General features: G+C 47.1%; 1 protein-coding gene across 1 annotated transcript; it reads right to left on the reverse strand.

Moving 5' to 3' along the window:
* Positions 1–1,607: 1,607 nt before the first annotated feature.
* LOC144094543 (acetylcholinesterase-1-like) lies at positions 1,608–8,134 on the reverse strand. Its single transcript, XM_077628461.1, has one exon. The coding sequence runs from the start codon at positions 6,932–6,934 to the stop codon at positions 5,360–5,362; it is 1,575 nt and encodes a 524-aa protein (XP_077484587.1). The 5' UTR covers positions 6,935–8,134; the 3' UTR covers positions 1,608–5,359.
* Between the last annotated feature and the right edge of the window lie 8,164 nt (positions 8,135–16,298).

The following is a 16,298-nucleotide window of genomic DNA, read 5'->3' on the forward strand; positions in this document are numbered from 1 at the left end:
TTTCGCTTATAAAGCATTTCAGAGGAGTGCACACGCAGAACATCACCCTGTTATTACAATATCTGTCTTCTTTCCGCCCCTGTTTCAGAACTGTCGAGTACAAATCTTTCCCTCACAAGCATTTCCTATGCCCCATAAACACGCATATTACATCCTCCATAACACGCGTATTCGTACTTTCATACTTTCTTTATACATTGTATTATCCCAGTGTTTTCTATTTTGAGGAGCCTGAAGTCTCTGGAACGAAAAATAACAAATATGACAAGTTATTTCCTGAAACAAGCAGTTTCTGTTGGACCTTTCACGTTTGCTGGGGGAAGGGGCCCTGCAGTTTACTGCACCTCGGCACAGGTTACATTGTGTATGCTATCGTGCAAGCTGCCGCAGCATCAAAACGGCACTACTGACCAACTCTACCGTCGTGACTGGCCAGCCACGCGTTCTCATCTTTTTGTGCTAAAAGTGCAAGTTCGGTGTAAACAGCAGTGCGCTCGCGCTGCTTGCGAAGGGCTGACGATTCACACGCGATGGATGCCAGGAGAGGTTCGCAGGGCCAGTCGCCAGCTTCTGTGTTACATTGAATCATATCATAAGAGAGACGGCACACAGATTTCCGAAGGCAGCAACTATGCACGAAGACACAATTTTGATAACTGAGGTGTTTGAAGCGATACATTCCTTGAAAAAGCGGCTCGCTGCCTCGTCATTTCCTTTCATATTTTTTCTTGTGCGCCTCATATACTGGCGGACATCTGCTTCAGCCCTTAGACGCTAGCGAAATCCCGAGATGAGCAGCAGACTTCGTATATTTTTAAATGTCGATAAGCCTATGCACTCTGCGTAATCTGTACTTCTGACACAGCGTGGCTTAAGTTGCTGACGAATTTCACGCATAAGCAAGGCCTTGTAGCCATGCGCTTACGCACGTTCGACATAAAACAAGAAAAGTGACAGTCGGCGCCAATGAAGAAGGTTTAGAAACGTCCATGGGGGAAGCCTTTCTATATGTGTGTTACAAGCATGGTCGAGCTGGCCTCAAAACTTAAGCCCGTACATAAGCTTTTCCCAACAAAGCTACATGCACGTTGCGTTTCCGCCATTTTATTTCTTACTTGGCCGGTATAGCGAGCTCAAAGCCATCCTTTTGGTAACTTCGATGCATCGGTAACTTTTGCCGCAAACTTTTGCCTTCTGCTTTTTCGAAACGCATAAAAAAACATGGCTCCACTAAAGCGTACACTATAGTTGCCAAACCGCGTTGTGAAGAAAATTCCGGGCATCTGCTGGTGTCGGCGGTGAATAGGATGTCTCAACTTTAAATTTGTTTTCTTTTTTTTTTTGAAGAGTTATCTGGAGGACTTGCAGCCATCTTTTTTTTTATAGTCAGCGCACGTTCGCCAACGTAGTGTGGACATGCTCGCATGGTAGGTGAAAGCTATAGCTATGCCTTACATGAACTCTTAAAGGAGGAGGTGGGAGGAGGGGGGGGGGGGGCGAGATTATTTGCGCAATTCGTTTCTTGAAGTCTTCGCCGAAACGTCTGGGGCTGATATGCTTTTCCGACATCAAATTTCTAGACTAAAGCCATCTCCCTTTTTTTTTTTTTCTAAATCCAAGCCTCGGTCAGGGCGAAATGGTATGCATGTGCGAACTCCGAACAAACGTTTTTCTTTTGTTTCCACTAAACAACATGAGATGCAAGAATCTTTTGTCGAACAGAAAACTGATTTGAGATATTTACTGGAGGAGACACAGATAATGAAGGAATCAAGACCTTTTCGAAATTCTATGAAAAGTTTCATTTTTAAACGCAGAATAGCACTGTCTTGCTACCATGCTGTATTTGTCTGCGTCTGAAACGCATTTATTTGCTCTTTTTCTCCGATGGCATTTCTCCTCCGGACATAAACCTTGGCCGCTTAAGTTACAGTCTTCTATATGACCAGTTACCACTGCTCACTCACATTTCTCAGAACTTAAAAGCTCACCCATAACGAGCGTCTCGGTGCACTGCGGTACAAAAGGCCGGAGGCATGTTATCGTTGGTTTAAGATGTTGTAAGTGACGACCGCGGGCTAAACGAAGCGCATAAAAACTGTCAGTTATGTCCGCTCACGCGACGCTAGCAATGGACTAATATATGGTTGTTGGGCGCGCTTGGCTCATGGCCTTATTCCGCGAAGTTTATTTGTCTGGTGCACGGTGGCCACATTAAGCCAGCGGACAGCGAACCAGCCAGAGGTGCCGTTTACCGCTGAACGCAACGTGTCATTTTACACATAAGGAGTGGTGCAGCCCCGACGCACTAAGGAGCTCGCGATCCCAGTCATTAGTGCGACGCACTCACGCGGCCCAGATCTCCTGCACTGAATCGCTCGCGCAGTGATGTCGCATAGAATCTCTGCGCACGCGGGAAACTGCCGCAGCGTGCCTTCGCGACCTTGTCGTGCGCGCGTTTCGTGGCTTTGTAGTTTGTAGGCACAAATGTGTCATGGAGCACGCCACCTCACAGTCAGACCTTCTTTCGTTCAGATCGCTTTGTAAACACAGCTAAGGCAAACCATAGCCGAAGTGAAAGCAAGCCACCGCTATACGCATGACGAATGGCCAGTCCCAGAGATAGATGGGCGACGCTTCGCCTTAGCAAGTGTCAAAGGAAGAAAAGAAGTTAGCATGGGATGGGATTATAACAAAGGCATTGCATTATCCCTCCCCTGGGCGAATCATCGCTCATCTATCTCTAAAACTGGCCATTCGTCAGCGCGGATGATGAAGCAGAACCGGGGAAAATGACGCTGACTAAGGACTGCCAGTGCATTAGCCTCGCATAGCTTTTTTCAGTCGAACGTATTCATTACAGTGAACAGCCTGAAGAGTGGCAATGAAGCTACTGACGACCAGGCGTGGTCGCAGTCAGCAATGAACGCTTGGTCTAGGATGAAACCTTGCATGTCTCATTCTTCGGAAGAAGGAACCGGCTTATCCTGCCGGCTAGTCTTGGGCACGCAAAGAAAGAAAATCTTCCTTCTTTTCATGTTATCCCACACACGAATGAGCGAATCTTTGCGTACTCAGGTAACTAACCCACATCACTCCCGGCTGAGGTCAAATTGCATTTGCGCCTTATAGGCCATAGCAACAAGTAACAATTTCTGAAGCGTTGGCTCCAAAGCTGCGCACCCTGAACTGATGGTAGCTGCTGAGCACTAATGCACTTATCACGGCGAGCCCATCGCGAACATGGCCACTAGCGAGAAAAAGCATTAATAATGATTGCTTCGGCAAAAGCTAGTTTGTGCCCTTTAAGGCGTTAACTAAGAAGGAATGGGGGTACTGAAAACTGCGACGTGAGTGCTCAAAGTAAGCTCCGAGCTCTACGGCTCTTCCTGTCGCAGTGTCATCTGAACTGCATCGCATTTCGGCGAAGGAAAAAATTCGGTGTAAACACTTAAGGCTTCTCACGTTTGGGAAAACATTAGTTTTTGCGCGGCCGAGTTTCTTTCATTAAGGTTCTTTCTGCGAGATGGTTCGTCTGAGTTGTCTGCTGTGCACGAGAACCGGCACACGTTCGGAACTTCGAACTGCACACAGTGACCGTAGGCAAGGCCGAGCGCGCTACAGGAGGAGCAGGTGATGTTACTTCTGGGCAGAGCCGCGCCTGCAATAATCCTTCGAGGCCAAGCGCGCTGCAGCCGCGGCAAGAGAGTACCTTGCGCGAGGGCGGTTCCATCTTGGTTCCGACTCAGGGATATCCATCAGATGACGTCACTACGCGCGCACCGCTTTTCCTTCTCACCTGCCGACCTCCCCCACGAGTCGAAGCCGGAGTGGCCCGCGCGAACAGTCGGCGCCATAACGTCACCCTAGTGTTCCTGTATATGCTCCCGCAGGGAGCAGAGTTGCGCGATGGTCCGCCATTTTGTTCCAAACTGTGCGGGAAAGAAGCTCCTAGCTCGAGCGCACAGGCGTGGGATCATGACGGGGCTGGTGTTGTAGAGGAGTTCGCTTTTTTTGTATATGCTCTGCGGGAGCATATACAGGAACACTACGTCACCCTGTATGCATGCGCCATCTGTCGGCTAAACGCGTGCACCTCACTCGGAAACTGCGTGATGGCGTCATCTTTTTGGTGCCATCTCAAGGCCTCAACAACGACGGTCGCCGACGAAATTTTGTCAATGGGGTCAGTAATGCCTTCGCATTAATAGTTACTTTCTGAACATCACCTCTGATGTGTTGAAACTGTGCTACGCGCCGCACCTCTTCCTCAAGCGGCACACACTCGTGAGAGGTATCCGCTAAGTAAGCACAGCAAAAGGACTGAATAGACTCAGCCAAAATCAGTCAGCACGTTTTTACTTTTCAGAGCTTTACTGGCAACGATACATCCTGCATCATTCTGCGGAATCCCGTAGTCTGGAAAACGCTTTCTGCTTTTCATTCAAATTAACCCTTTCCAAAAGTCGCAGCTTTGACCTTCGAGACCACGACTGATGGAAACAGAGCCATGGCGAAAGGCCACATAGGAGCGGTTCCTCTCGTCGTACTGAGGCCACGATTCCCCTCCTGGAAGCTGAGATTTCCTGCGAAAAGAAAAAATAAATAAGATGAGAGTTCGACACCTTAACCTCGATTCAGCGAGAGCCAGATCATCTTCCCATCAGCAATGAGAACAACGCTGTACGACCAACTAGCTTTGGTGCGTGAAATGATGGACGTCTTGGACGCTTAATATGGGTCCTACATAAATTGTTCGTTCTCCTCTTTAGTTTAATTGCTTTAATATCGAAGTACCGTAGGAGCCCTTAATATAGTCGCATGAAAAGGCAACAGCAAATCAGATTGCGGAAATACATACGTTACCATTTCGCCGAGATTGTCCACTTATTCTTTGCTCTTCACTTATTGCAGATTCCTAATGTGACCATCACGCAATAGCTTTATTTAACACCTCACAATTACTCTCAAGTTTTCGCCGAGCATTCCATGTTTCATTTACTTTCTTCATAGTGGTTATATTCAATCTAACGCCTTTTGTCCTATCTGTGGTTTCCGAGTTTCTTTTTATGACATAAAACAAGAGAAGGGACGTTGTGAATGTGTTGTACCTTGTGTTCTTGCTACACAGCTTAACTGGGGGAAGAGTGAAAACTTTCTGTGGACTTGCACTGACCCTAAACCGCGGATGGTTTCACATGCGATTTTCTATCTTACATGTACTTCGTGTTCCAAACAAGTGCGTAAATCGCATAAAGTTTTTTTTTTTGGTTTCTGTTTCTGTGCCTGCTATTCGACAGTGCGGTTAATGCGGTAGTTCAAGTAACTTGCGAGTGCCACATGCAAAACTCTTGCATACTTACCCCGTGTGCGCAAAACTAGCCCAAGCCAACATCATTTTCTCGCTGATGAGCACGTCTTCCCTCGAGTATCTCTCCGGTTGGCGCAGCGGGACACCAAACACGAACTGAATCTCGTCGGAGTGGGTTGACTCGAATTCCTGCGGCCAAGGGGCGGACAAGGCACGGTGGTCAAACTTGTATGCCAGCAGAGCTCCGTGTTTGCCCGAAAAGGAGTCGGCAAAAAATAGTGCCGGGCAATTGAACAAAAAGTTTCCTCCTGCTGACACCAGCGCAGCGAAAACCTCTTCTGGCGCAGACCTCTCCGTCATGCTTCCCAGGTAGTGCTCTGTGATTTGGTCAATGGCTTCTTTATGGAAGGCAGCAAAGACCTGAGCGAGATACTTGCGCCCAAAGCTGACGTCGATGCCCGCAGCAGTGCTCGTCCAGTCGCTGGCAACCCCATTCGGACCGCTTCCGAAGAAAAACAAAATAGCTCCTTCTCTCACGTTCGTTCCCAGCATCACGTCGACTGGCAGCCCTCTTGCCTCCCGGATGGTCTCATGGGGACGCACAGGAACCAAGTCGTCACCGAAACTGGTCAGGAAGGTGAACATGTGATCAGCGAAGAGTTGCAGCTCCGCTTCAGCAATTTCCTCCGGTGGTACGTCCAGCAGACAGGCGACGGACTCCGGGATGAAAGAGTTATGTTCTCTAGACGAGCATCCCACCCTTCGAGAGAGGTCTAACGCCAGTCTCAGGCCGGCCGCTTCTCCGCCGTCGTTCTCCAAAGGCAGGGGCCAGCGGGGAGTCCCGCTCTGCATGATGATCCTCCGGATGAGTCCTTTGCAGAGTGGCGAGAAGGCCAACATGCCCGCGGACGCCCCGCCCACGCTCTCGCCGAACACTGTAACGCGCGAAGGATCCCCGCCGAAGGCGGCTGCATTGTCGTGCACCCAACGCAGAGCGAAGTACTGATCCCACAGGCCCATGTTCCCCGGCACGTCGGTGATGTTTGCGTTCATGAAACCGAAGGCGCCAAGCCTGTAGTTCGTGGAGACGACGACGACCTGTCCATAGCTGGCTAGCACGGTGCCGTCGTACATGTGCAAATCGGCGGACCCTATCTTGTACGAGCCTCCGTGTATCCACAGCATCACCGGCAACGGCACGTTCGACGATCGGTTCCGAGTTGTCCATACGTTAAGGTACAGGCAGTCTTCGCTGCTCTCAGCCTCGTTGGCCTGCCAGGGGACCGCGGGCACATTACCTCGCCTCTGAAAGCACGGCTTCGAGAACTCCTGTGTGCGAAGCTGTCCTTCCCAGGGCTCCTTTGTCACGGGCCTCCTGAAGCGCAGCTTTCCCACTGGTGGCTCGGCGAAAGGTATACCAAGATACGCGTCCGCGCAGTGGGACTGAAAGCTGACTTGCTTGCCAAGAACTAGTCCCAAGCTAGTGGACACAACGGGAGATTCTTCGCAGTTAAACGAAAGGCATGAAAGGCTGACGATCAAAGCTGAAAAGAAAGGTGCGAAAAAAAAAGGCATGTTGAACGGCAGGATACACGCCATTTCTGTATGCATGCTTTCAAACATTTACTGCTTAATATAGTAGTACAATATTCTTTCCATCGAGTAGGTTTATTTCAATAAAAGGGAGGGCTGCGCGAATAAGACAGGACAGGAAACATAGAAATATAAACACCACGGGCGTTTTGGTTTCTATGTCTCCTGTTATCTCTTATTCCCGCAGTCCTATACCCTTTATTGCATTGTACCATAGTGGCACCAACTTCAGGCACATTCATGTCTTTGGTACCACTTACCTAACGAGCGCAGAGGGAACATTTTGATCTTGTCTATCGGACACAAGCTTGAAGTGGCCAGCTATTAAAGTTCAATGAAAAATACTCAACTACTGCACACCATTCACAGAGTAACTTCTAGACGCCCATCCTCATCTTCGAGCAAACGTTCCCTCTCGCCGATCGACGGTGTGGCTTATGTACCCGTTCTGGAGCCAGCTAGCTTCTTAAGAATGGGCGTATTTGTGTCTGAACACGTGTTCTTCAACACCTCTACAACAGTGAAGCTTGCTCACCGCACACTATCAGCGCTATAATGAGGGGCACGTGTGAGCACTGCTTTTTAGAGTGACCGAGCTGGAACCATCTAATGCGCCCGCACAGAGAACCAGCCGTTCCTTTTTATCGGCCGTCACACCTTTTTAAACAACCATCTTCCGAGACCATTCGTCGAAAGAACTTTGACTGTGGAAACACACACAAGCACACACACGCAGACACACAAAGAGCACAGCAACAAAAAATATAGCTTTGTTGTCTGCGCCGGCAGTACTTTTTGAGATGCTAAGTTCTCTTATTTTTCGTATAGCACGAACTGAAGTTCCGAGAAAGCGCGCACGGTGTGTAATCTAAAGTGAAGAAAAGCATAAAAGCGCGCGCAAACAAGGAAAAAGTAGTGATGATTTAATCGGCGTGAAGGAAACCCAGCAAGTATAATCTGACCTAATAATAGACATCATCACGTGCATGGTCAGCCAAACGCTTACCATTTGTCAGGCTTGAAAAAGCGTGACCTTCGCGATACGTGCCCCCTGTGACTGCTATGTTTAACCATACTACTAAAAACAGCGGTATTTCACTTGGCCGTTAATATTCGTCCTCAGTAAACAGTTCATCTGCTGAATTCATTCATGCATGAGCTTCTTGTACGTGGAACAAAATTCGATATATAGGTGGATACACGCAGCATCGCAAATACGCGAGACCATTTAGCAAGTGCTGTCCGCTGTCGCTTTGTGCTGTCTTTTTCGTCCGCGCCCAAGGTTGCTCCGTCTACTGAGACATCGACTGTTTCTGTGCCGCGCCGTACACACGTGGGACAAATTGACGCCTACTCTGCTTTGGCACAAAGCGTTTACAAGCAGAATCGCGATGTCGCCCCGCATGAAATCGATTCTTCACTGAAGACACAAAAACGAACAACTGAAATATATTTCGCAGGTTGAAATAATCAGGAAATGTATGACAATAAAAAAGGCGCTCATTTTTTTTTGCTTGATTCACTTCAAGCCTAAAGCAATCGAATGAATGGAAGGAGAGAAAAAGAGAGGGGATTTATTTGGAAGGAAAGGAAGACAGGTAGGCCTGAGCGATCATGCTTTGGCCTGTTACTCAGCACGGGCGGCGTAGGAGAGGAAAATAAAAAGGGGTATTATGAGTGAGGGTGAGGACAGAAGAGAAGTGTGAATATATACAAGTGCATCACCAATTGGTATGATCACAGCCATCAGTAGTGAATCGTGTTCCTTAAAAAGCGAGGTAACGCAGGTAGTAAAGTAACGAACTGTTTGCAGAGATTTCCAAGTGTCCGCGGCCAAGTCCACGGTATTAAGTCCGTTGATAATGGTCTGCATGGTGTAAAAAACACCGCCACACAGACGCCCAAAACGCACCCTTCGCACTCTTACAAGAGACAGGCCGCGGTCTCAAGGATCCGTGGTCTCAAGGATACGACGCGAAGTACAACTTTCAAATTTTGCACGATCAATCAGATGGAGGTACCCGCGCGTGAGAGCAATGCCAAAAAAGGCACCGCGCAAGACTTGAAAGCGGGAGCAGCGGTCGTGCACCTTCGCTTCTTTGCCAGCACGTTCGTCTCCGTGCAGCCTGCAACGTACAGTGATGGCGGTATTTTTCTTGTGTTGATGAATGCAGCTCAACTATTTCCGGTGCCAGGTATTGTTGGAACTTGGAGGCAGACAGCCGTCCAGTATTTAGAGCACTGCCTTAGATTCGTAGATTACACAGCACTCTTAAGGAGGAGGAATACCCCAGATGCAGCGGATGGCTACCTTGATCACCACAAGTTCAACAACAATGATATTGCTTTGTGGTCTAGAATGTATCGGTGAACAGTCTGCACGGAGGGTCTAAAAGCTGCCGCTGTTGGCTGGTTGGCGTTACTGATTCGTCCGTATAAACGTACAGAGGGCAAAACGCTTGTCTAGAACACGTTCTATGAGTGTTTCGGGCTTTCATAGGCTTTCATCGTCATTTTTTGCCTTCCGGGTCGCAGCCGGTTTGGGAGCTGCGGAGCACACAGTTCGGTCGTTTTGCCCGTCTTGTGTTTTGCTGTATGTATGCATGGTTGCTATACTCTGACAAAGGCCGGAACGTAGGCATGGGAAATAGGTACGAAAATTGCAGCCTCCCGCAGACTGCGTAACAAACGAAACCTTAACCTAGCTGACAGACCCAGACAGCATAATGCTTGGGTACTCTGTGCTCCTACCATAACACTGACATTTTTGTAGCGAAAGCTACATTGGCCACGAACTTGCGATTTCGCTGTGGCGGTGCTCCGAGGATGCACAGAGACAGGCCTAGAGCCGTTACCTAGCAACCGCCGCTGCTGGGCGGACGCCGCGCGCTCGCTGCGCCATCTGGCATGACGTCACACCACGCGCCTCGTCGCGGAGCCGCCCTTACCCGCCCAACCTCTAACCAACGTATTCGGTGGTGGCATCTATGGGAGCCACTGAAACCCCCGCACACTCACTGATTAAAAAAAAATTCCTGTGACAAGGCTGGGAATGGAACCAGGGCCTTTGCCGTTTGAGGCGGAGACGCTACCACCCCGCGACGACGGCTTTTTTTTTCTTTATTACCTGTTTCGACAGTTTACAACAGATCGAAAACATGTTCTACGCTACATTCTCAAACATCAAGAGCAGACATGCGTTTCACTCACGTGAGAAAATCGACTGTTTCAAGGAACACAACTCTCCCATCAACTCGATAACTTCATATTCAAAACATAGCTCCTTGTACACTTCACGCAGCTTAAATATGTTTTCTTTGAAGTAACCTCGGACAGACTGCGCATCTTCATCGCAGTGTCGTACAGTCATCCTGCTTCGCCAAATGCTGTGCAGGCCAAGGAAAATTACATCGTATTGTATTTATAAAGATCCGGTTCAACGTCCAGGAATCGTATCCCATACGGCGTCAAGGGTAATTAAGAGGGTTTCAAATTGGGCTAGTTGGTAGTTAGCATGGTCAAACATAATTGCGCTTTTAGACTGACGTGGGAGAACACAGGGACGACACACACACTGTTGCGCAAACTATCAACTGAGGTTTATTGCGGTGTGCACACATATATAAGCTTAACATGACAAAACAAAAAAACACATTTGAACCAGCAACTTTGCTATCTTATCGTCAAGCGTCAGAAAAACTTTGTCCCACAAGATCGGTTTATGTTTGGTATCTCTTGTCCAAGAATTGCTTTTCCTGTTTGGTAAGCAAAACTGATGGGTCACTAACACACGTCCCTTCTTTTCCTGATTCCAAGCAGTAGGCTTCCCACAGCTTCCTGGTTGTCTTATCTCTGGCCTTTGGTTCTACAGTACATTCATGCACTTTCTCACAATTTGAAAAAATTTGCCGAAAGGCATGAAGTGCAAGTAGTTTTTTCCGCACAAAGAAAACTAAAAGGAATGTGCGCGAAGGTAAATGAAGAAGTCGGTCCTGGAGAAGAGGAGTCTTGTGGCGTCAGGCACACAAACAGGTTCGTCGAGTGCTGTGAAGGACTGGTTTACAAGACACCGCTATCTTGCGGCTGAGCATATGTGGGCCAGACGGACAGATGTTTAAATGAAAGACTCAGAGAGCATAACCGCAACTGTCGGCAGATTAACTCACCTGGAAATCTGGCGGCACATTGCGCCAGATGCGATAGCTGTAAACCCCACTTCCAAAAGACTGCAGTTCTGCTGAAATCCAAAGATAAGACAACCAGGGAGCTGTGGGAAGCCTACTGCTTGGATTCAGGAAAAGAAGGGACGTGTGTTAGTGACCCTTCAGTTTTGCTTACCAAACAGGAAAAGCAATTCTTGGACAAGAGATACCAAACATAAACCGATCTGCTGGGACAAAGTCTTTCTGACGCTTGACAATACGATAGCAAAGTTGCTGGTTCAAATGTGTTTTTTTTTTATGTTTTGACATGTTAAGCTTATATATGTGTGCACACCGCAATAAACCTCAGTTGACAGTTTGCGCACCAGTGTGTGTGTCGTCCCTGTGTTCTCCCACGTCAGTCTAAAAGCGCAATTATGTTTGACCATGTCAAGGGCAAGTCTTTCTTTATTGTACGCTGGAGCACGTCCCAAAAGAGCAGCGCATCCCAGCAATCAATAAAGACGTGTTCTATTGACTCTGGTTTGTGACATAACAAGCAGTCAGCACCCCATGGTAAAAACAATCCTTTCTCCTCCATCCATGTTTTAACCGGCAACGTACCTGTGTGCAACTTGAACCCGCGACGATGGCTCAAGGTTTCATCATGCATAAAGGCGCATCTAGTGAACGCACGGGTTTCTTATATTAGCTCTTCCGATCCAGTAGACGCCGCCGTTTCGCTACGTATATCCTGGCCTAACAGAGCTAGACCATCAGCAATTTTTATGGTTATTATCATATTTCCCTGTAGTCTTCCTCGTCATTGCAATTGAATAATGAGGCCTGTCGCTATTATTTTCATGTTTATTTCATGTGGAAAGTTTTTCCTTTTTCGATTGATTTCGTATTTCATGCCAGAGCGGACAGACTCCCGAGTGAAGTGTGACGTCACTAAACCGTGCGTCATGATTGCGCTGGCCGGGTCCTTTATTCACTGTTTAGATTCCTTTTCTTCTTGCACTGTGTTATTCATATTAAACTGAACTAATACCTCCCTCGAAACTACCCCGCTTTCGGAGTGTTATTTTTCGGTAATGATTTACTTATACCCTGCCAATGAACTCGCTCGTTCCGAAAGCTATCACTATGCGGAAATGTGCATGGTGAGTATACAAGGCCGCTTTATGTGTATGCTAATTATGTCTTAACTAACAGAACTGTTTCTGGTCAAATTGACGTGTTTTATATCCTTGAAAGTTGATTTTTCGGACTGGCCTTAGTTGATATTGGAGGCTATATTGACAAAGCCAGCTCCGAAACATCGGTCGCAGTCCTGAACTAAAAGCAATTAATCAGCGAATAACTCACTTGCCTAAGATAAAACACTTGCTACAAATTTTAAGGACTGTCAACTGAAGTAAAGAACCAGCGATGCAAGGATTTTTGGGGTCTTGCACTGCATGCAACGCAAATCGATCGGAGATAGTGCCTGACGTTATCCAGCGTGATAACGTTTAGGCAACTCTGCACGCCGTAAGGACGTCCTCAAATGGTCCAGACTTCATTCTGAACAGGGCGTCCTTAGTACGTTAGTCACACGGCAATACCGTGGCATTGAACTGAAGTCAATCTAGCTTTATTTGTGCATGCTGCTCTCAGTATATATTAATTACTTGCCAACCAATGTGTGTTGTAATATTTGCATGTTCGTCGACGACTGCGTTGTTTATCGTTCATTTGCTAACACCTCCGAATAACATACCTTTCGGACGACCTGAACAATTCATTCAGAAATGATATGACAGTTTATTAATAGAACTTAACCCTTACAAATGTAAGCGCTTGTCCTTCCACTTCCGGCGTAACCCGCTTGTTTTCCCATACGTAATCGCTAATGGACATGTGCTGTTTGTTTCAGCATATGCCATTGCCAAAATTTCATAGTCCAGGGTGTTTGCTTCTAAGTCATGCAATGGGGCTCCTTTATAGATTTCGCAAAAGTACTACGCGTTGGAGGAGGCGCTACTAAAATCTTCGTACCTTCAAGAGATTTCGATCACTAAGGATGCATTACAAGCCACACGGTGTGGCTCAGAAGCAAAAACCATGGGCTCTAAATTTTTGACATAGGGGAACTTGTCACCTCATGTAAGGCTTGTCCTGGTTTGCGCATGTTACATCATTTCTCGAATTTTATGACGTCATCATCCCCACACCTCCGACATGTAAAATTATTATTACATACAAACCTCTTGTCACGAAGTTGAGATATGCATCTCCCTTTGGGAACACCCATCATGCTTAATCAAGGTGCTCGAATCATTTCAAAACAGTGCAGCCAGATATATTCTTTCTTCATATTCTTACGAATCCAGTTTGCAATCCTTGAAAGCGGAAATCGGTATATTAGACCTCTCACTTCGCCGCCATATTTCTGGCCTTTTCTTATTCGTAATTTTTCATAGTTCACTGCGTTGCTAGCCCTTGCATTTACCCCCCCCTTTCCCCCCGTTAGCATATCTGACCACATTCGTCATCCTTTCCAACCTTCCCTACCACGTACGTGGTTGTGCCGTTGCCGCTCTTTCGTCGTGTCGTCGTCGAAAGGAAAAAAGATGGGCCGAGTAGCGTGCGGAGCACACCGTGTTTATTGGCGGGCTTCCTGCTGCTGACTGCCCGTGGGAGCGGAAGCGCCAGAGGGCCTCGCTCGAGCACGAGAGTTTACGCTGTCCTACGGCCGCAGTACCACACACACACACACCTATCACATAACACGCTTGCTTTCTCACGGCAGACGCGCACCTGTTTACGCAGTCCACGATACATCCGCTTCATTTTATTTTTGTTTTTACCGTGTTTTTGCAGACTGGAACGACATATCAAACGGCATCGCTATCATCACGTACGTGCTTATCCGCATTCGCCGACAATCTTACTAACCACTTGCGTTGTCTTAACACTTGATCACAATGATGTTTGTAGCCATCTCTTAGTATACCCCTGTGGATCTTCAAGGTAATAAAATTAAATGAAAAACTTCCAGTTTAATGAAACAAAATAACGTACTATAGTGATACAATAAACAGAATCATTATGGCCCAAGAAGTGTCTTGAGGATATCTGTCAATATATATTTCCCGTCTAACCCCGCTCTTACGTTGCATGTTTCGATGGTTGGACTTCTAGATTTCAGTGGCCCAGTAGACGTACTCACGGTAGTCGCGGAAAATTAAACACTGCCAGAATAAAAGATAGCAAAGGGCAATGCATGGCTGTCACTATCTGAAAAACCTGTATGAAAAAATTAAGCCTGCCACGTGACCCGTGGTCAGCGACAGAAAAAGATAGACAGAAGTCTTACTTTTGCTGAGCGTGGTCAACAGGCTTCCGAATTTGTTTCTGCCAGAATCAGGCACAAATCAAATAGAAAGCTGCTGCACATTTTCCGAAAACGTTGCAAAAAACTATAATAATGCACACACTAGCTCTGCACCAAATAGTTATCTTATTTCCTGAAAACAGGCCGAAAAGGTCCTCTGGGGCGAGTTTTAGAGTGTCCTAAAGGATATGAGGTCAAACAATAGGACCAAGTGAGGTCTTGTTGGGGAACAGTGGAGGACGTTCTCGAGACGACGGAATTCCAAGAAAGTACGTCCGGAGGACCTTTCTTGGAAATCCGTCTCAGGACCTTTCTTGGAAATCCGTCGTTGGAATTCCAGCAGATTTAGTTGTGTTGTCTACAGGTTTATCCGCGAATGATACGAGCGTAGCACGGTCCATGGCTCTTATGTGAGGTAGCTTTTTTTTTTATGCTGCAAAACATACTCGTAGAGGTGATGATGTCAATAATCGTGCATAGTCGTGAGTTCTGTGTGACACCGCCATGAATACCATGACTAGTGCCAAGTGTCGCGTAAAAAAGAGCCGGAAGCCTGGCATCCAGTGACTTTAAGCTGAGGACACTGTACGGACCGGTGTCGCCACCTATCTGGAAGAGACGAGATTGATCGAGGAGCGCGGCCGGCTGTAATCGAGAAATGGTGATACTGTGCCAGTGCAAACTTGACTAACGCCTGCTTTAGGTTGAACAAGCGTGTTTCGCCCGCATTTTTCAGCCGAAGTCGGACAGAGGTCACACGAGATACTCAATTATTATCGCTTGATTTAACGCGAGCGCACGTGAGCGCGTTTATGGGTCAGAAACTTTAGCCGCCGACTCAATGGGAGGGTTTCCTTTCGCAGGTTGTCGCTTTAAAAGGGAAACACAGAAGTGGAGAAGAAAGAACGTGATGACGGAATTAAGCTAACCAGAATAAGCAAAAGGAGGAGGCACAGCATGGTTTACCAGAGCATGGCCTCAGAGCTCTCTCTGGAGATCAGTTCTGCTGCCTGAATGGATCAGAAGAGTGGCCAAGAAATCTAAACAGTCCAACCTCATCAGAAGCATGCGATACATAAGACCAGGTGTAAAAGCAAAAAATTTTTAAGACATCTCCTCAAGGTATATAATTTTGGGGTGACAGTGGTTCCCTTTATTACACCATGCACTACTGTACACACATATCGTTTAATAAACCTGCAGTTTCTAACTAATGAGGGCCTAGTGTGAGAGATAAAGCTGGTTTGATTTCAGTTCTACTCCACGATATATTGCCCTGTGATATGACGACTGTAGGGCATTTGAGGAAATTTCATCCTCAAGTCGTCCAAGGAAGTATAAACTGAGGACACTATCATGAGGACAGTTAGCCATCGATGGACTCAAAAGGTACTCAGAATGTCCTGTTCGGGATGAGGACGTCCTGACCATCTGAGGACATCCCCACGATGTTTGGTGTTTTCTGGGAAGTTGGCAAGGATATTTCCTTAATTCTAGCTGGCGCTTGTCACCATGTGAATGAGGGAAGTGGAGCAGCGCATGGCAAATTTTTAGGGCTGGCGATCGTAGTGTGTCACTCACCGTTCAAAAACACTGTTCTCCGTTCGCACATCTGCCAGACATGGATGAAGAACAAAATAATGGAATATGGAAGTAATTACTCATTAGCATCCACCCAAGCGCAGCCATATACAGCTGGAAAAGAAAACCCAGATCAGGACGGATTGTTCTTCACATATATATGTGGAAACAGCCAGCTTTCCTTTGTAGCCGTATGTCTGCGCTTGGGTGGATGCTAATAAGTAATTGCTCCCTTACAAATCTACTCCACCTTTGGTGATTCCTCTAAAGATTGGACCAATAAAATAGT

This window comes from Amblyomma americanum, chromosome 6, assembly GCF_052857255.1.
Source record: "Amblyomma americanum isolate KBUSLIRL-KWMA chromosome 6, ASM5285725v1, whole genome shotgun sequence".
NCBI classification, from domain to species: domain Eukaryota; kingdom Metazoa; phylum Arthropoda; class Arachnida; order Ixodida; family Ixodidae; genus Amblyomma; species Amblyomma americanum.